General features: G+C 37.0%; 2 protein-coding genes across 5 annotated transcripts in view; both read left to right on the top strand.

Annotated features, from left to right (window-relative positions):
• zc2hc1a (zinc finger, C2HC-type containing 1A) overlaps positions 1 to 14,814 on the top strand; it is a 50,635-nt gene extending 35,821 nt beyond the window's left edge. The window contains exons 4-13 of one of the 4 annotated variants that reach the window (XM_089125775.1): positions 35 to 237; positions 890 to 960; positions 1,831 to 1,947; positions 3,652 to 3,687; positions 5,979 to 6,120; positions 6,213 to 6,361; positions 6,645 to 6,744; positions 10,658 to 10,763; positions 10,844 to 10,948; positions 14,253 to 14,814. In XM_089125775.1, coding sequence (XP_088981901.1) covers positions 222 to 237; positions 890 to 960; positions 1,831 to 1,947; positions 3,652 to 3,687; positions 5,979 to 6,120; positions 6,213 to 6,361; positions 6,645 to 6,744; positions 10,658 to 10,763; positions 10,844 to 10,948; positions 14,253 to 14,271 — 861 coding nt within the window. In that variant the 5' untranslated portion in view covers positions 35 to 221 and the 3' untranslated portion in view covers positions 14,272 to 14,814. Of the gene's footprint in view, positions 1 to 34; positions 238 to 889; positions 961 to 1,830; positions 1,948 to 3,651; positions 3,688 to 5,978; positions 6,121 to 6,212; positions 6,362 to 6,644; positions 6,745 to 10,657; positions 10,764 to 10,843; positions 10,949 to 11,198; positions 12,234 to 14,252 lie in introns of those variants that run through there. The other 3 variants (XM_089125773.1, XM_089125772.1, XM_089125774.1) reach the window with 3 other exon arrangements.
• A 4,719-nt stretch (positions 14,815 to 19,533) lies between these two features.
• ctnnd2a (catenin delta 2a) overlaps positions 19,534 to 20,161 on the top strand; it is a 276,192-nt gene continuing 275,564 nt past the window's right edge. The window contains exon 1 of the mRNA XM_089125770.1: positions 19,534 to 19,552. The gene's annotated coding sequence lies outside the window, so the exon portion shown is untranslated. The remainder of the gene's footprint in view (positions 19,553 to 20,161) is intronic.

The following is a 20,161-nucleotide window of genomic DNA, read 5'->3' as shown; positions in this document are numbered from 1 at the left end:
ATATAAAATGTTAGTGGACGATTATAATCCACAGCCTGGTCGCCTCCCACGTTCCATCTATCGGCCAGATGCGGGTACTGCACAGCGTTTATTTCTGCAGGGAAACGGGGAAACTGGAAAACACCAATCAAAAACAAGGATACTAGCATGTGGACAGGCCGGTAACCTAGAAGAGCCAACTTGCTACAGCATCGTCTTTAGTGTCTTACCGAGCAGGAAAGATGGAGGAAATAGAAGGTAAGGCTTTAAATAAGCTAAAGATGCATATGAAAATATATTGAATATTGTGCATCTAACCTCTAACACTCAGTGTGTGTGTTTGTATAATGGAGCACAGCTTTGGTTTATTCAGCGCTGTTGTTTGAGGTTATCACCACGGAAGAGAATGACGTTTTGTAGGAAAATAATGACGTTTAACTGTTATTTTAGGGACTATGTACATACACATCCAAACAAACACACACACACACGTGTGTATAATTATATATATATATATATATATATATATATATATATATATATATATATATGAGAGAGAGAGAGAGAGAGAAGTGCTTTTGTTGTGACATTTGATTCAGCAAGCTTGATTCCATGTCACTAATTTGTTCTAGTGTAACGTTAGGTCTGTTTAAACATAAGCGAAAACAAGGTCAAATGCTTTACATACCATTCTGGATCCCCTTTTTCTTTCTCCCTACAAACTGACATTCTTCAGACTGACAGGATTGACCTATTTTCACATACTACTGCTTGATCTGTTCTCATTTGAGTAAACTGGCTGCATAGACACCCAAACAGACTGAACTACTCTTTGATCTTTATCATTTTGTGTTTGTTGTTTCTGTCTTATGATGATCTGTTTCTATTTATATTTTCTGTTTGTCTTCAGAATCTCCTCCTGTTTCTGAAGACCTGGTGCCCTGCAAAATATGTGGAAGAAGTTTTTTTTCGAGGGTGATTGTAAGTATGTCTTTATATATAATGAATTGACTGCTGATGGTTGCTGTAAATTATTTTGCCATTCAAATGTGCTTGCAAACATAAAAATAAAATAAAAATCCCTACATGATATAATCTGTTTTACTTTTCTAATTCCAAAGCTGGTATAAGGTGGCAATACTGACCTGGTAGCTTTGAGTAAATTAACTTGTTTAAGATAATGATTCACAAAATCTATAATTATCAGTTAAGCCTGTTTAATTTCTTCACGGACACAGATGAAAACGAAAAGACTATTAGTCAAAGTTCAGCTTTAGGACGAGAAGAAATAGGGCAGGATAAGGACACTGAGAGAAAAAGAAAGCTGTATGTTTGAGGAGAGAGCATTTATTGACAAAATAATCCAATGCCCACTGACATGGTTTTAAAGTTATTTATTATCCTTTTTTGGCCTTCAAAAGTCTTAAATTGCACATATGTAGGTCAGAAAAAATCTATTTTTCATCCCAGTGTTAAGCAATTTTAACATAGTATCGTCATCAGATCAATGTAGATGGGCCAAAATAAAACCATTAAAATATCAAGAAATTAAGTGATCCTTGGTGCCACAGCGACACTCTTGAACCAAAAAGTATTGCTTTACCATGATACTCAATATGTTGTCCCACAGTGAGTGATTTTTCCCTGTTGCACCTACACAAAATTTGAGGGTTCATTTGAGGCTATATTAAGAAGTTGCTATATCAATATAGCAGTTGCTAGATCAAGATTAGCAACAAGGCATGTATTTCTCACAGGTCACTATGTAGACACAAATCCTGTAATTATTACCCTGTCAACGCAGTGCTGTCACAGTCATTTCATACCCGCCCACCTTATTATCTATTGTAGAAAAAACATGTGCCGATCTGCCAGAAGGCAGTGGCAAAAAGAAGGAAGGTGTTTGACTCCAGCAGGCAAAGGGCAGAGGGGACCGATATTTCTACAGTCAAACCCATAAAACCAAAGGTGAGGAAACAACCACACCATGTTCACAGATGATGAGATGTGAACCGTGAGTGATTACACGCAGTATATAGTTGATAATGATGCACATTCAGAAACAGTGTAGTTGCTGTCACCATAAAATCCGTCTGCAGTGGCAAAAGTGTCATTTGTTACCATCTTAGTATTATTACAACATAAGAAAAAAGGCAAAGAATCCATACATTTTACTGGATTTTATTGCAGTTTCCAGCACTAGTTAATAATATCTGACAATGTATTTTGTAAGGCTAGTTTACACTGCTCCTACACACTAACATCCAATGAGTGTCTCAACTTGGTTGGTCTGGTATAATGATTTTGATATGGTAGTGAACCATTGACAGTCATTGACAATGAGTGCATTTAGATGCACATTCTTAACCCGATTATGCTTAGTTAGCTGACAATGCGTGTGGTTGTAAACTATTTAAGCTGTTTTACCCCAATTTTGCCTGGCATGTAACACGTAAACCTGCATTCTATTGGCTTATTAAAGTGTTCATGTGTAATATGTGATAGTAAGCGTCCTTATTGTGGATTTAAGCGCATTTAGACAGAGCAAGATATAATCGGCAGGGCAGGAGGAAATATTTTGATGCTTTTTGGGCATATGCTTTTATCCAAAATGACTTGCAGCACTTTCAAGGTATTTTTCTATATTATATTAAGAAAAATGTATGATTTGTTATGACTCAAAATACATCAAGGTTTACAGTGTATTAATTCAAAACAAAGAGCAACCTAAAAATCTAAAGTCTTCTAAAGAAATCTAAAATTCTATAATAAAAAAAAAATCTTGGAGGACATAATTTTGAACTTCTTTTTTTGTGAAATTCACTTTGATCCTGAAGGACCCCCAAAACTGCACGTTTTCTTTGTCTCCCTATTCAAACACACATGATTCAACTCATCAGCTCATTATCACATGATAGAGAGTAGCTGCCCCATCAACCGCTGCCTACTGGAGACCGGTCACACGCTCCACTCAGTGTAATCTGATTGGCAGGTGCATTTAATTAATCTTATCACTCAATACCGAACTGATTTTCATGGGTTTTTTTGCTGCAAAGGTCATACATGTAGCTATGATACAGGAAATAAACAAAATACAACCAATAGTACGGTGATTTGTGAAAAGTAATCCCCCCGAGCTCTATTTGTGATGGTCCGCTGATTCGAGCAGGAATATGCTGCACAGTGTTCTAGCATCTTAACTGCTGCTATGCAACGTAATTAGGAGTATGACTGGCTAAAGATGGCTGTCACATTTCTTGCACCCAGCGGCCAATAGGGCGTCTAGATCTATTTTATGTCTATGGGGATATATGTGATAATGAGCTGTGTTTGATTACGGAGCCAAAGAAAACGTGCAGTGTTCAGGGTCCTTCAGGAGCAGTATTGGAAACACTGGTCTAATGAAATGTCATGTATGTATTCACCCATAGCCTCATGTTTGTTTGGGCAGTGTAAACGGGGCCGTTGTTTCTCAGCTTACTTGTTTGAAATATTAAGTGGACATGCCTTGGAACAGTCAAACTCTGGTTTGGCCTCAAGCAAGAATATCAAAAGTGAAGAATACCTTGGCCTCTCAAAGAGCCTCTGCTCAGAAACTTTTCCTCCACGGCTACCCACATATCTACCCCAATGTTCTAAAATTTTCTGAAACCCCTTTTGATTATGTTTCAGTTACAAAGTTCTTCCAGCAGCTCTAAGTCTGATAAAGTAAGTTGAATGTTTGACTTTGTTTATTTTTTTTTTTCCTCATATAACTGAATTTTGTGTCTCAACATGTCATTTCTGATATTAAGGCTTTTGTGTTTAACATTTGCTACCTTAAAGGAGTAGTTCACTTTTCAAAACACTTTTGCTGATAATTTACTCACCCCCATGTCATCCAAGATGTCCATGTCTTTCTTTCTTCAGTCGAAAATGAAAAAGTTCCAGGATTTTTCTCCATATAATGGACTTCAGTGGGAACCAGACGGTTCAAGTTCCAAAAGAAACTTTCAGTACAAACTGCAAACTGTTCAAAGGGCTTTAAACGATTCCAGACAATAAATAAGGGTCTTATCAAGGGAAAAGATCGCTCATTTAAAAAAAAAAAAAAAAATAACAAAGTTTAAGTTTTATAAGATCAAACGCTCGCCTTGCTCTGTTCTGTGGTGCACGTTCGTGACTCTCCTGTTCGAACTCGTTCAACAAAATGAACAAATCTTTTTCCGAATCAATTCGTCTGTTTCTTTCGCCGAATGAATCAAATGACTCAGAAAAAGATTTGTTCGTTTTGATGAACGAGTTCGAACAGGAGTGCGTTACAGAACAGAGCAAGGCGAGCGTTTGAGCTTATAAAACTTAAACTTTGTTGTTTATTTATAAAACGAGCGATCGTTTCGCTTGATAAGACCCTTATTCATCGTCTGGAATCGTTTAAAGCCCCTTGAACAAGTTTGCAGTTTGTACTTAAAGTTTCTTTTGGAACTTGAACCGTCTGGTTCCCACTGAAGTCCATTATATGGAGAAAAATGCTGGAATGTTTTCATAAAAAACCTTAATTTCTTTTCGACTGAAGAAAGAAAGACATGGACATCTTGGATGACATGGCGATGAGTAAATTATCAGCAAAAGTTTTTTTCAAAAGTGAGCAACTCCTTTAATAATGGGCCAATCTAATTCTCAAGTGGAGGCAGCCCCTGCAATTTCTTAAATATTAGTTTTGTAGATTTCCAAAATGGAGTTCTCAACGGGCCTGAAAATTACTCGGTCAACCACGCAGTGCAAGTATATAATGAGCAGCAGGGGCAAAGCATCTTTACATTTCGCTTTGGAGCCGAGCTGATTCATGACCTGTTCCAGCAGTCTTACTTCTAAAGAAGTGACAACTTTTGAGTGTTCTTTTTGGAAAAACCCTCTCCTTCGTGTTTGTGTAATGGCGTGCTACAGCAAAATCACTCTTATCACTCAAAAGAAAGAAAAAAACTCTTGAGCGTGGCAGTTCAGTTGAGTGCCTCAGTGGATTGCACTATTTCCCCGCTGTTGGCCATGGACATCCCCCTGTGCGCTTCAGCTCTAGAGAGAGCAAATTTTTCCTAAAAAAGCTCTCGCATGTCTGGGCTTAAGTATGCTGAAGCTGCGTTCATGGTGGTTCATGTTCTCTCAGGAGAACAAGACCTGAAGGATGCAAACTTTCACGTCTCGATTCTTCTTGGACACAGCCCTTTCTGCGCTTTGCTTTTGAGGGTCCGGCGTATCAGTACAAAATCCTATCCTTCGGGCACCTCAGCCTGTTGGGGCTTCGGTTCAACTGGGACTAGAGCAAACTCTCCCTATAGACATTCTGTCTATTTATTTACTTTTCCTGTTTTAGGTTTCTGCCATAGTATCGGTATCGTGTTATTTAAGTTGGGTATTGTATCGACGTCAAAGTTTTGGTATTGTGACAACACTAGCGTAGCACCTTTCCCCTTCTCAAGGAGTCATGGTTACTGTTGTAAACTTGGTGTTACATGTTGTAATGATGACAGAGCTGCTTGATTTCAAACTTCTTTATTACCAGAAACTAAGCATATCAGTAGATTAAAATAATTAACCATGATTAATTTTGTGATTCCAGATGTTTCAAGAACTACACGTTCTTCTGTAAAACCAACAGTTGAGGGGACAAATTGGCAAATGTCGGTTACATGTTGTACATCATGATTTCAATAAAATGAAATAACTGTATCACTTAACTGATTTTAATTTTCATTCACAATGTATAGGTACCATATCAGTTATCAGACGATATTATTATTATTTTTATTTTTATGGTCACTAGTGGATGCATATGAGCCAATATATATATATATTTTTTTTGTCTTCAATTTTCAAAAAGTATAGAATGGTATACTGTTGACCCATTATCGTTTTCATAGCATGAAAATATGTATCATACTTTTAATAATGGTACATAACTACATTGTAAGGCCCCCGAAATGTATATTATCCTTTTAAACTAAATGTTTGCTTTTAAACAGCCTGAACCACCCAAGAAACAGTCAAATTGGCGCCGAAAGCATGAAGAATTCATTGCCACCATTCGGGCCGCCAAAGGCTTAAATCAAGTCATAAAAGATGGTGGACCTCTTCCTCCACCCCCTCCTCCATCCTATGATCCAGGTAAAATATATATATATATTTTTTTTTTTATTGACACTTGGAATAGTTACAGTAATATGAGTAAAAACATTAACAGCTATTGGCTTCTTCAGATTATATCCAGTGTCCCTATTGCCAGCGACGCTTTAGTGAGAATGCAGCAGATCGCCACATTAAATTCTGTAAGGAGCAAGCATCCAGAATCTCCAATAAGAGCAAGGTTCCTGGAAGTGAGAAAGCCAAACCCCCAGCCAGGATTCCGGTAAGGTTTCACTCACTGTGAACATTACTTGAACCACGTCATTTTTTAGGAATCTGAATGAAGCTAATTTATTTCTCCAAAAATGGTTGGCATACACAACTGTATGGCATACGTACCTTCTTTACTTAACATGTGCATAAATTGTAAGAATATTACTAACACTGATAAATAAACAATATATGGTAAGGCTATTAAATAGCAGCCTCAAACTAGTTTTGTTAATACAATAAGCAAGTTGGTATGAGTGGGTTGATATACACATTGCATGTTCCTGTGTCTGCAGTACAAACCTCCACCACAAAAGAAGGCAAACTCTCCCGCTGTACCTAATGTGTCCTCTCGTCTACCTCAGCGCTCAGCCTATGGACAGGTTGCTGGCACGGGTATGGACTCATATTTATTGAGTTATTGTTCCTCCATTTGTCACTGACATATGTTATCAATTATTTCCTTACTTATGTTGTCAAGCATCCCTTTTGGGAAGCAACCAAAGCTATTAAACTTGTATGATTGCTCATGTTACATCCCTCTATGTGTTCTTAACATTATATTTCAGTGTAGTGAATGGAAATTCTGTCGTCATTTACTCACCCTCATGTCCTTCCAAAACTCTTCGGAACAGGAAGTAGGATATCTTTTTTTAAATAACATTTGAAAGATTTCTGTTACTCCATTGACGGTTATGCACCTACCACTTTGACGTTCATAAAGAGATTCTAAAATGAATCCATATGAATTTACGGTTTAGGGATGCACCGATACCACTTTTTTGGAAAACGAGTACGAGTACTGCATTTCAGTACTCGCCAATACCGATACCGAGTACTTAATGAAAAAAAATGAAAAAAAACGTGATTTAAATATTTTTATATATGGGTTTTTAAATGGTGCTTGATTAAATTACTTGGGTAACACTTTATTTCGATAGTCCACTTTACTAACTATAAGTAACTTTTCAACTACATGTCAACTAACTGTCATTAGAGTATTAGTACGATCAGCTTAATATCTGATAACACTTGGTCCCCCAAAAGACATTCAACTGACTATTATGTTGTGGCAGATTTCCAGTCCCAACTCAAATCATCAAAGTCTGGTTCAGCTCTCAGAGAAAATCTTTCAGAGTCGAGGTTACAGGTCTCAGAAGAATAACTTTATTGAGCAGTTCAACAATGTGAGATGTCGGCCAGGCATCTGATCTTACAATGGTCTGCACTCATTTCTTATACCTTGTGGTAGCCAATTAGCGCTCAAATTGTTATATTTTCTCTCCTTGCTCCTCCTTATTACTCCTCCCAGATTAAAAACACCTGCATTATCATTTTATTTTTAATTGGGGCAAACTTCCTTGCGCATGCGTATCATTTCTTTTTACACAATGGGCTCCTTGTTTCAGTACACTTTTCCCAGTGGCACATTGTTACATTGTATACAATCTGTTTCTCTCCCAGTGCCTCCCAACACCTGCATCTGTGCTACAAGTGTTTTTTGGGTACTTTTCCACTCTCGTCCCTGTCCTCATGTGCCCTAAGACCCTAGTTTTTTCTGCTTGGCATTACATCACATGCACGCTTCTTTCACATGCACAGCACTCTTCTTTCACATGTACATAGGACAAGCAGAATTCTCCAACACTATAAGTAACTTGGCGACTACAAGTAAACTTATTCTCCTAACCCAAAGCCATTCACTTTGAAATAGTTCCACACCAGTGATGCACGGGTTGATCCAAAATGAGCGGGTGCCTGCGGTCACCCGCAGTTACCCGCAGTTACGGGTCATCCAAAAATATTTTTAATGATATTCGGGTCGCGTTCGGTCAGGTCGTTTGGAAAAAGATGCCAATTAAACCTTTGTATTTATATAGTACTAGATACAATTTTCTATGAAATATATAGGCCTACACTTTATTGGCTGAATAACTGGCACGAAGATGACACACAAGCTCAGTCTAAACAGTTCTCAGTTCTGTACTGGTGTGATCCGAGAACCGCTGTACCTCTGCGTTCGGTAGTACGCGGATGCGCAGTATCAGCTGCTCGTGCTCATCACTTCTCTCAGCTGTGGCAACAACATGTCTCGGTTCAGTGAACTGTTGGAGTTACTGGAGTAAAATATAATTCAGGATTGATTTATTTCGATTCGGAGGGACTGTCAGGCATGTCTGAAAGTGAGTAACTTTAGTAACTTGTGGATCAGCACTGACGCAAGACGCGAACTGTTTCGAACGATTCAGTTCGATTTAGTGTACTGGTTCGACCGGTTCATTAAAAAGAAGCGGTTCAAAGGAACGATTCGTTCAAGAACCGGCCATGTCTATGATCACTAGTCTGCAGAGAGATGGAGGCTGTAAGAGAAAAGGTGAAGACTGTGGAGTGGAAGCTCCGCAAATACACAAATAGAAAGAGTAAAAGTGTGGGAGACATTTGCCGAAATAATGAAAGAGGATGACCAAAGTGCTGGCTTTGTTATATGTAGGCTACGTCTTCTTGCGATGCGGTGTTGTTGCACGTCTATGGCCCAATGACGCTACGATGAGCATGTACTACTTTTAAAAAATACGGTCAGGAAGCGGGTCGGGTCCAATATTTTCTTACTTTTTTTGCGGTCCGAGTAGCGGGCGGGTAGTTGAAAACGTTGGTAGTGTGCGGGTTGTTTATACATTGACCCGCGCATCACTGTTCCACACGGCTGACATGTCTCCCCATCTCCCCGCTCTGAGCTGCAGCCGGAGCCTGGGGGTGGGCACTTGGCGCCTGTGATTAACCCATTTCTCAGAACATGGTATCGGTCCCCGGTATCGGGGGACTTTTAACGAGTACTATAGAAAATGTGGTATCGAGGCCGGTATCGGTATCGGTGCATCCCTAGTTTAGTCCAAATTTTCTGTAGAGAAATTATTGTAGATTTAAAATCCTTGCTTCCCCTTGTTATTTAATTTCATGAAAAAGACACCAGTCATTCTGCCAATATATCTTATTTATTTTACCAATTTATATAAGACATAAGGGAGAGAGAGTGATAATGAACCAGCAAAGATCTTCATTCCTGCTTGTCAGTCGTTTCTCTCTCTGAAATAGGATTCAGTTCATATAGGCTGAAAAAAAAAAAAAAAACCTAACTACATTACCAGAGAAACATGTGGTTCCCATTAACGTAGGAATATAATATAATATATTATATTCTATGCTCGATGGAAAACACTGTATATTCATCCAACTCTCCCAAATTCATAAAACACAATGATTACAAAATTATGAATGTATATGAAAAGATTATGAATATTAATAAAAACAAAAATAATACTACTAAAAACAACGTTAAATGATGAGATTGTGAGTCTTCAGTTTTATATATGCTTTAGTTTATTACTATATTAAGTATATTAGTTTTAGTAATTTCAGTAATTCAACATTTCAAATATTTATTATCTAATATTTTGATTTTATTTAATCTTTTGCAATTACAATCTTTTTTTAATTTATTTTTTTGTTGTTGTTATTAACTAAAATAAAAATTACAACATTGATCCAGTCCATTATTGTTCTTATGTCACCCCACCTCCAATTGGATATGAGGTATTTTACTTTTTAACATCAGTAAAAAGGTAAAACCATCAAAACTTCAAATGAAATAAAATATTAAAAATAAACTTATTTTATTTTAGTTGGCTACTAACAAGATGGCATCTCTCATTTTTATTTAGTTTAACTTGATGTAATACAATAACTAAAACTGATGTATTTATGTATGCATGTGTGTGTGTATATATATATATATATATATATATATATATATATATATATGAAGCGTTCTGATGCAAAAGCCTCTAAGTGCCATTTGAAATTTTCTTCTATAATGATAATTTTTATCAAGCTTGTATATTTAAGTTCAGTGATTTCACTTAAATGGCAATGATAATTACCTATTAATTGTTATTTAAGTGAAACTACTGAACTTAAATATACAAGTTTGATAAAAATCATCATTAAAGAAGAAAATTTCAAATGGCATTTAGAGGCTTTTGCAAAACTCTTCATATATATATATATATATATATATATATATATATATATATATATATATATAACTATTACAGTATCTCAATGATACTAAAATAAAACTGGCTCCTAGAAGATCTTAAATGTAAGGGCCAATGCTATCTGAATCTGTTCCTAACACAAAGCAATTTTATAGCTGTAGACTTGCAATACAGATCATGAAATGTAGAGATGCTACTTTTTAATCATGTTAAAATAAGCACATCAAAATCGCTTTTCCCCGCTCTATCCACAGGGATTCCCAGCAGCAAAACATCATCCACTGGCTCAGTGAGGAGCTCATCATCAGGATATTCTCAGTTACAGAACAACTCATTCGACTTGAACAGCCCTCCTTCTGAGTAAGACACAGAGTCACTGACTAATCCTGATTTTTGACATTATCGCCAGGTTTTATGACCATCATTGCTCTTTTTTGCAGAGGGAATGTGAAACCCAAGGGTATGGTTTTGCAAAACTCCCTGAGAAGTCCACCTTCTGGTATAGGGATGAATAAGAAGAAAGTCCAAAATGCAGATAATTCAAGGTATGTTGTTACAAGTTTTGCTGTACTGCACTGCTACATTCTTGGGAGTTGGGACTGGCGATGAATGCAAATGAAGGTCCATCAACTCGTTAATGGGTCCCTATTCAAGAACAACACTTTAGTTCACTCCATCAGTTACAAAAGGTCTATAGTTGTTTATGTTTTAGGCCAGTTTTCCTAAATCTTTTTGGCCACAGTTTTGTTTTGAATAGTCAACATTGACTCATGCACATCTTGGTCTTGTTTATAGGAATGATGTGAAGAAAGAACATGAAAACAATTACTCTACAATAGGCACCAAGTTTTGCCATGAGTGTGGGACCAAGTACCCTGTGGACTGGGCCAAGTTTTGCTGCGAGTGCGGAGTGAAACGAATGTACATTTAAAATAGTACAAATGATAGAAAGACTGACCCACTGTAGCAGCAAAAAAAAAAACTGAGCGTTCCTTTCCAACCCACTTGTGTATTTATTTAGCAAATCCATGTGCTGTACAAACATTTCACTCAATCTGCTTCTGTTTCTATAGACTGAACCCCATCTCGCCCTGCTGCTCAGTTTTTTTTTTGAATGAAAGTGCAATATGATTGGTTACTGCTACAAAAGGAGTATTATCACAGTTAAAGTTATGATTTAAATGTTTAAATTGACTTTAATTGATCTAAGCCTTAAAATGGGACCATAACACAAAGCAACCATTCTGATGTAAACAGGGCAATATCTTATTGTAGTGTCATTTATTTATTTAAAAAAGTAGCTTAAATGGTTCCTATGTTAAATGCATTGACTACAGTTCTTTCGCTGAGCAATCCAGTTTTGTATTTCACTTCGATTGTACGTGTTCTCGTTTTTAACCGTAATCCACAATGAAAACATCTTGTAGAAAATGTCATTGTTGTATATTTATTACATATCTGTTCAACCTTGGGTTATTTAACCTCTTTAACATATTCACACATTAACCCAACATTCAAAACTTTAAAGGCAAATGAAATACGTCACATCCTTCCAGAGTGTGCATCATACTGCAGCATTCAAAAAGGACTTTACTATGGTATTTTATAGCTTCAGAGTGCTGAACTGCTGTTCAGAGTAGTGAAGTCCAGGAGCTGGTGTGTGTGTGTTTGTGTATCTTGGGCATCACTCTACACCTTAATATGCTTGTACTACTGCTGCTCTGACCACGTCACAGCTTATGAATACATACTATTTGGACAGAAATTTTACCATTAAATTATTGGCTGGTAAAAGTGATCCTAAAAAAATAAAGTGGTAGACAAAGCTCAGATTGTGTCCTGTTTGTTTAATTAATTGAATTAAGGCTGCTAATACAATACATTAATTCTGCACAGTTATGTTTATAAGAAAATATAATAATTTCTTCATGCCTCCCATACTCTCATTTCCAGTGCTCTTTAATGCCTATTCAATTATTTACATGCAATTTATTTATTAGTTTATTTGTCAGAGACCATGCACAGTTCAAGCTCCGTGCAAGAGTTAGCTGTACGGCTAATTTACATCTGCGGTCCCGGCAAGGAAAAATAAACAGTACAACATAAACATTACTTGCATATAAACCAGAATACAAAAAATATACAATATGTAAAAAGGTCAATGATCACATATTTGATTCGCCTTCAGCCAAATCTTTACGGACCTTTTAAAACTACTAAGACTTGCAAAATCTCTAATATAATGTGGGATTAAGTTCCACTTTTCTACTATGAAAAAGCTGATTGACCAAATTTAGTTTTCCTGAATGGAGTGTGACAGTCACACCTTACAGAAGCCCTGGTGACCCTTACATCATCTCTACAAAATGACACACATTGCTTTAGTGGGGGTGGTCAGCAAAACTTAAATTTTTAGATTTTTTTTTTATAATGGTGTAATTGTGGTAGTTTCTCTTTTTTTTAATCAAGACAATGATCAATTTTAATTGATTTTATTTTTTTACTGCATGTTTGTAAAGGCATAAGGGTTTTATCGTAGTCCCACGTACAGTATGCTGTGTCCGGTGATGCGACTTTCAGCCATGATTCCAACAAACAAAGGAAAACCAGATTTGAGTCCATAAGTAGTTTTGAAGCAACGCTCCTAATATTTAAATGTCCCCCGAGTAACCCTTTAGGTTTTGCGTGTGGGTCCAATAAAACTTTAGCTTTGCAATAATGTAATATCGTTGAAAGACTTTTCTTAATTGTGTGTTTTTATATGAAGCATGATTAAAATTATATAATTGATGGCCCATTACATAATATTTTAGTTTCTCTATGAACCCAATATTTCCATGCCACTGACATATACACACAACAGGATATATAAAAATGTAGTTAACAAGTGGACATTTGTTGTACAATGTAAAATAATTGCTAACTCTTTTTTAAAACATTATATATTCACTTCAAATGCCCTGGAAATTTCAGTAACACTGTGCTGTACCGTTATTTATAAAAAATATATTTGTGTAATATGACAGCAAAGAGAACTGTTCAGCCATTATATTGGGTAAGTGACCCTAAAAAGAATATGTACCATATAAGCCCACCTACTGTTATATATATTTTCAATTCTAAATAACTTTTAAATAAAGACATTGGTTAATAAAAGGCAATCTGAAAAGATTTTCTAAACGGTACCAAATTAGGGTTCTTATACTTATACAAGCAGTTTTTGGTGGTAAATAGAACCCTTTTTATAAGGATTTAAAAGTGCTATTTAGGACCTTATTGGAGTTAGAAATAGCTTTTCAACAATATTTACTTTAATGTATATTAGTATATTAATTTTACATAGCATTACTATTATTCATATTTTTATATATTATTTATTTATATAGTTGTACAAGTCCTCTATCAGCCTGGTCTTTTCAGGGCAAAGAAATATGAGCATGTCGCCCCAATTTTAACGTCACTCCATTGGCTCCTGGTCCATTTTTAGGCTCCAGTTTAAAAATGTTGACTGTTTTTAAAGCTCTCAATGATCAAGCTCCTTCTTATCTCAAAGATCTCTTCCTCCACATTCATCTAGGAGATTTTTAAGATTTTCTGACAGGTTTCCATTGTACGTCCCTCAATCCCGTTTAAAAACAAAGGGTGATAGAGCTTTCTTAGCTGCTGCCCCCTCGTTTATGGAATCAACTGCCACTAGATATCCGCCTTGCACCTTCTATTATCATTATTAAAAAGAGGCTGAAAAAATATCTCTTCTCCCAGGAATTTTAATGTCATTTTAATATTTGCCCATCTTGTATTTTGTTTAATTCCGTTTTCTATTTATTTTGTTACTTTCTATTTTGACAGGTGGAGCTGGAAGGTGTAGGGTTTCAGAGTACCTCAAAACACTGAACCAGACTATTTCAAAGTTGAGCAAGCAATCTCATTGGCTGCAGGATCAGCAGAGGATACACCATATTTTATAGAATTAAAACACTGTATACCCAAATGTCAAAAAAATTACTTGAATCAACAAACAGCACTAATTCTTGCAGATCATTAACTAAAAGTTGGTTTAGGGTTTAGTTACCCTCTAATAGCTAAATTGTTTAATAAAGTGCAATGAATTTACATCAAAAACCATAGTGGGTGTTATTTGATACACATGTACCTTATAAGCCCATTCCAGCCATTTCTTTGTTTGCAATTACATAATTTAATTTGGTCAATTTATGAGAAAACAAAGCCCCTTTCACACAGAGATTCCAGAAAATAGGCTACACGGATAATGTGACCCAGCATTTGTCCCGGAATTGTCTGATTTCGGTTCATTCACACTGCCAGTGATTTGCAGGGATCTGTGTGTGTGTTCACACACAACCCGTAAAAATCCCGGGAAGACACACGACGTCAGGATGAGACGTATAACGGACACGTCGAAAACATGTAAACGCGCATACCGTACACGCACTGGTGAACGATCTCAGCTTCAGTACGGATAGTGAGGAGCTCCTGGTCTCTGCTTCGCTCCAGTTTGCAGTAGGGGTGTCCATGGTTAACCGGTTAACCGATTAGCAGTAACCGTTTAAAATTGCATAACCGAGTGAAACCATTTTGCTCGGTTAAGTGGCGTAAATCAACGCATTCTCACCCCAAGGCGTCACCTTTGACCATGCTTCAATATTTGACGTTTTAGGCGCCCTTTAGCGTCACTTACATGACGCGATCCTACGGCGTCATCTAACTGACGCTAAAGGAAAGCGTCTGTTAGAGGACGCGGTTAGGTTTAGGTGTGGGGTGGGGGTAGGGTACACGCGATCCTAGGGCGTCATCTAACTGACGCTAAAGGGCGCCTAAAGCGTCAGATATTGAAGCATGTCCAAATGCTTCCCAAGGCGTCAGTTAGGTGACGCCTTGGGAGTGAGAATGGGCTGCGTAAATACATATTTGCACAAAACTTTTGCTTTTTTTCTGATTGTCGATAAAAAAATATTGTGAAATGACAGCGTTTCTATTAACGGTGTTATGCGACTAAAACATTTTTTTTTCCTTTCGCGATAAGCCATTCCAAAAATAATGGCAACGGACGTTGGTATATCACAGCCACCGCACTAGACATTATTATTATTTATGGAAGGACACGTGGTGTGTCATCCAAGCATTAATGGCAGGGAAAGTCTCAGAGTTTCTGTGTGTTTCTCCCTCATTTCTGCTCCGCGGTCTTGATTGTGGCATTTCTTTGAGGTTTTGTCTAGTAGGCTATTCCTTGTATCTTTTATGAATTTTAAAAAAGAACTCTGCCTCGTATATGTCCAAACGGTCAGTGTACTGTTGTGTTCATTTGTTTCCCCTTATTTAATCCGTATAGGCCTAATTGCAAAACGAAAAATAAACGGTTGTTGTATTTTGTAAAACGCAGAGTTAACACCAAAATGTTCTTTTGAACTGTAGGACTATCAAATGCTGCATGCGCAAAAATATAGGCTAGGCTATATATCGACGAATTTTCAGATATTTGTTTGATTTTTTTGCCCCTTTAAACCTTTAAAATATTTGACAAATGAATATGGAGAAAAAAAAAAAAGATTTTACTGGTTTTCTGAGGCCAAATTAGAACCTGGAAATTATATTTCCCCCGCAGTGCTGAATGAGAAGAGCCGTAACCACAGCCTACAGAAAGGGGATTTATAGATGATTTATAAGATATAATAAATGTGTCTGATATTAAAATAATATAAAATAACGAGGCATTAATTGTTTATTAATAAACTATTGTTTTCTAAATCAGTTTCTCCTAAAAACAAATCTCCATCCCCGGATGCACCTTTAGAGAGGTGAAAGGTGCCCTTTAAATACATAATTAGCTAAGCTATATAATTACATGGTCAGAAGATATTGGCTTTTGATTCGAATTTGTTCGTTTTAAATTGGACATTTAAACCTTTAAATGTCCAATTTAAAACGAACAAATTCGAATGTGGCTGTTTCAGTTCTCGCGCTCCAGTTCACGGAAATCATGAAGCGCGCCTGTTTGTTAAAGCACAACGTTTTCTTGTTATTGTGAGTTTACGCAAATAAATGTATTTGCGAATAATGTATATTATTTTCTGTATGACCAGAAATGAAAGAGTATTTTAAGTTGTTTCCACTGAAAGAACTGCAATGAAACTGCAAGTGTTCATGGGCGTCTCGCAGCCTCCACATGCACACTGGATATGCGTCAAAATATTGTGTTTATTTGTGCTTTGCTCCTTTTTTGGATAAAAGCGTCTTCTACATATGCAGCCTATAAAATGTTACAATAATGATAATTATTATTATTATTTGCGGACATGGAGTTTTTGCGAAATGGAATTGCCATGTGCGTATTTTCAGTTGGCAATTTCAGTTTGAAGGGTGATGGAAACGCGGCTTTACTGCTCTGAACTTACCACTGCTTTTTTTTTCTAAAAATTAATTTCGTTTCAAATGGGGTCCAACCAGTTATTAAAGATGTTAAAAAATAACTCTGTATCGAGGTTGCGGCGCGCACACTATAGGTTAACCGAGTATTAACCGAAAGGGCCTCGGTTAACGGTTAATGAAAAACTTGAAAACGTGCAGCCCTAGTTTGCAGGTATTTGTTCGTCCTTTCTTTGTTGATGACGAACACAAACTTTCTTCTAAGAGCAACAGAGTCGCGCGATGGCACGAGCGCCATCACTAAAGACACACCCTTTACGGCATTGGTCCTGGCTTTTGTTCACACAGCGCGCGTTCCGGGACTGATTACGGCAATGTTACTAGGTCCCCAACCTGGGATCAATCCCAGAAGCAATCCCAGGTCGTGTTTGCGTTCACACAGAAGGCGTTCTGGCAATTTGCCGGCAATTTCCTGGGATCAACTCGCTGTGTGAAAGGGGCTCAAGTGTTTATATTTGATATTTGACTTTTTTGGAATGCTGTGTTTGGAGTTTGGATTTGGGTGGGCTGAATAGGGTCACTTTCCCAAGAAGTCCATAAAGTCTGTAACTTGAGGCCTATATAATTCATTTTTGCGTAGTTACAGAAATGTGCAATTAAACTCTGCGAGTTTAATTCACAGCATCCTCCGTATATACACATTCAGAAATCTGTGGCAAATAAAACAAACCTGGTCAAAAAAAAGCAATGTCTAAGTTTTAAAACATTTTCACGCTCAGTAGTATGTTCATGTTTATGCTTAGCATATTCTTTTCCCATAAAAATGGTGTTGGATGGCTTTTTTTTCTTCTTCAGTCAAATACTGAATAGTGTGAATGGCACATGGTGCATCCAGTTCTTCATATTGTGTAAATGAAATTGTTGCAATAGAGCTACGAGATGAATGGAGGCCAAGTATTATATACCGGTTTGCTCTGAAGTCTTCCCTTGCTCTGAAGAGTCTTTGTTGAGTGAATGGTAAGCATTGTATTGTTCAAAGTGTCTCTGTAAGTTGGCAAGAATGTCTTTCACTTTGCAAGGCTTCCACTTTCGCATTTGTAGTGTCTGTGCCTCTTTCTGTTTATCCACAAATGGAACAAAAGGGAGGTTTCAATAATTAAAATGATACATAAGAAAAATAAATGTAGGAAAAAGGTTGTTTCAGCTACCTTTCGATGACACCAACATCTCAAGGACCCATTTATTTCGTCCACAAGTTTATCTAAATCAAGTTTCAGCTGTCCATTTACATGATCTGATTCAAAATCAAATCTCCTCAGTTGTCCGTTAACCCTGCAGATTCTTCTGTGGATGATTTGTCCCTGTGACCAATTAAGGACAAACAGCAGATGAGTGAACTCAGAATAATGACAAGAGATGATTGATCATGCATGCAGTATGGAGGAGAAACTACTTTAAATATGGTTGTTTAACTAACAAGTTCCATCTGTGTCCAATGAGAACCCACATGCCTGAACTTTACATTGAGAAGTTCCGGAATGAGTGGGAAAGCCAGGTCGAAACATTTGCCAAATCAAATAAGTCCATCAGTGTCACAATTTAGTGAAGAACGTGACTGCCACGTAGAAGAGGCTGCCACATGCGTTTAAGAGAGAAACCAGACTTCATGAGGAAACAGACTGACTTACATTTCTTGGGTCCTTCCCATTCCAGACATTTCTTATTTTGCAGTTTGAATTTAGTTGTTCAATACTGGCCTCCTGAAAAAATCAACAAAGAAATAATAGTAAAAACACATGAATGTTCACATTAAAATGATTATGTAAATATGTAATCAGTTACATTGTGTTAGATGTTCATTTTGAGCTAATGTTTAAAGCATTATTTTAGTGTTATCATGATGTTTTGTCGGTATGTTTATGATTTGAGGAAAAGCCTATTTTTAACTTTAATTTATTATGTACCCTATTTTATCACCGATATTATTACATATCCGTGATAAGTTGAAGTATTTGAAGTTCAATGAATCTCCATTAATGAAATGTATGATTATGAACTGTAAAATATAAAGCAAATATGCCTGAAACCACCTTTTTACAATTAATTTACATCAACCACAGCAGCCAGTTTTTTTTGTTTTTTTTTGTTTTTTTTTTAACGGTAGGCTATATGTATGCAAACATAATTGTAAAGAGGCCAATAACATGCCCTGATCTAATGGTATACCTATAGGCTATACATCTGATAGTAGTTCATAAGTCATACTTACAACGTGCTTCAACTGTTTCACAATTATATGGCGGTAATCCTCGGTGATATGATTATTTGTGTGGCCACTTTTGCAGGAAAACGCAAGAGGTAGAACAATAAGCATCAGAACAGAAGTACCAAGACGATGCTGCGAATACAAAAATGCACATGGGTGACCCTACAAAATATATAACAGTGTGTTAGACAGTTTCATTCAGTCGTATGAACCGTTGTATAGGATTTACAAAACAAAGTTTTCTAGCCCACATTAAATTATGCGTATGCGCCACTCGAATCAGTCATTACTTCTGATTGATATTTTGACTCACTTTCGGGATGAATAAGCCCTCAGTGAACATTCACTTTCGTAACATGCTTTCTTGTAAATCACTTGCGAGTTTCGTTTTGATTGTTGGTTATAATCACCGGGAATCCCCAAAGTAACGATAGCTATAAATACAAGCTTTCCCTGTCCGGCTCAAACGCCATTCGTAGACACTTAAGTGCGCGTGAAGGTAAGAGTAGCCTAATGCATTAATATTCTGCTCGTTTCCTCATGCTCCACTGAGACGGGACTTGGACACTTTGGTCAACTTTTGCTTTGCATGCACTTACCATTTGTCATTTTTGAGCCATGTTCACATTCAGACCGAAGCCGTCACTGCAAACTCGTATCAAAATGGATAGATGGATATCCATGTTTTCCCATTTCCTATTGATTTTCCACGTGAATCAAACTGATGGTCATTTGTTTAAATGACTCGAATGCTTTCCTCTTCTATCAGTTATTAAAACGCTCATAGTCCATGGGAGTTAAACTTCCGTGGTGGATCTCATCGCTTTCGTTTTCTCTTTGTATGACTGGACTATACCTCTTCAAGCCATGCGTTCTCCGTGTGAGTTCGGACCGAGCGGAGAGGACGAGTTAGCCTACCGAAAGGAGGAGACTTCCCGGTTTCCACATGACGGCTGGTGACAGCTAGAGTAATTCTGGTTTGATCGGATTATATCGTCGGAAGACGTCAAGTGCGCGACCAACAAAAAGTTTAGCATATCATCAATAATGTTGCGCTCCACATGCAGTGCAAGAAATTCCATTCACTCCTATCGCAAAAACAAACCAT

The sequence above is a fragment of the Pimephales promelas genome, chromosome 22 (assembly GCF_988280905.1).
Source record: "Pimephales promelas chromosome 22, fPimPro1.hap1.1, whole genome shotgun sequence".
Lineage (NCBI taxonomy): Eukaryota > Metazoa > Chordata > Actinopteri > Cypriniformes > Leuciscidae > Pimephales > Pimephales promelas.
This window is presented reverse-complemented; position numbering and strand designations above follow the sequence as displayed.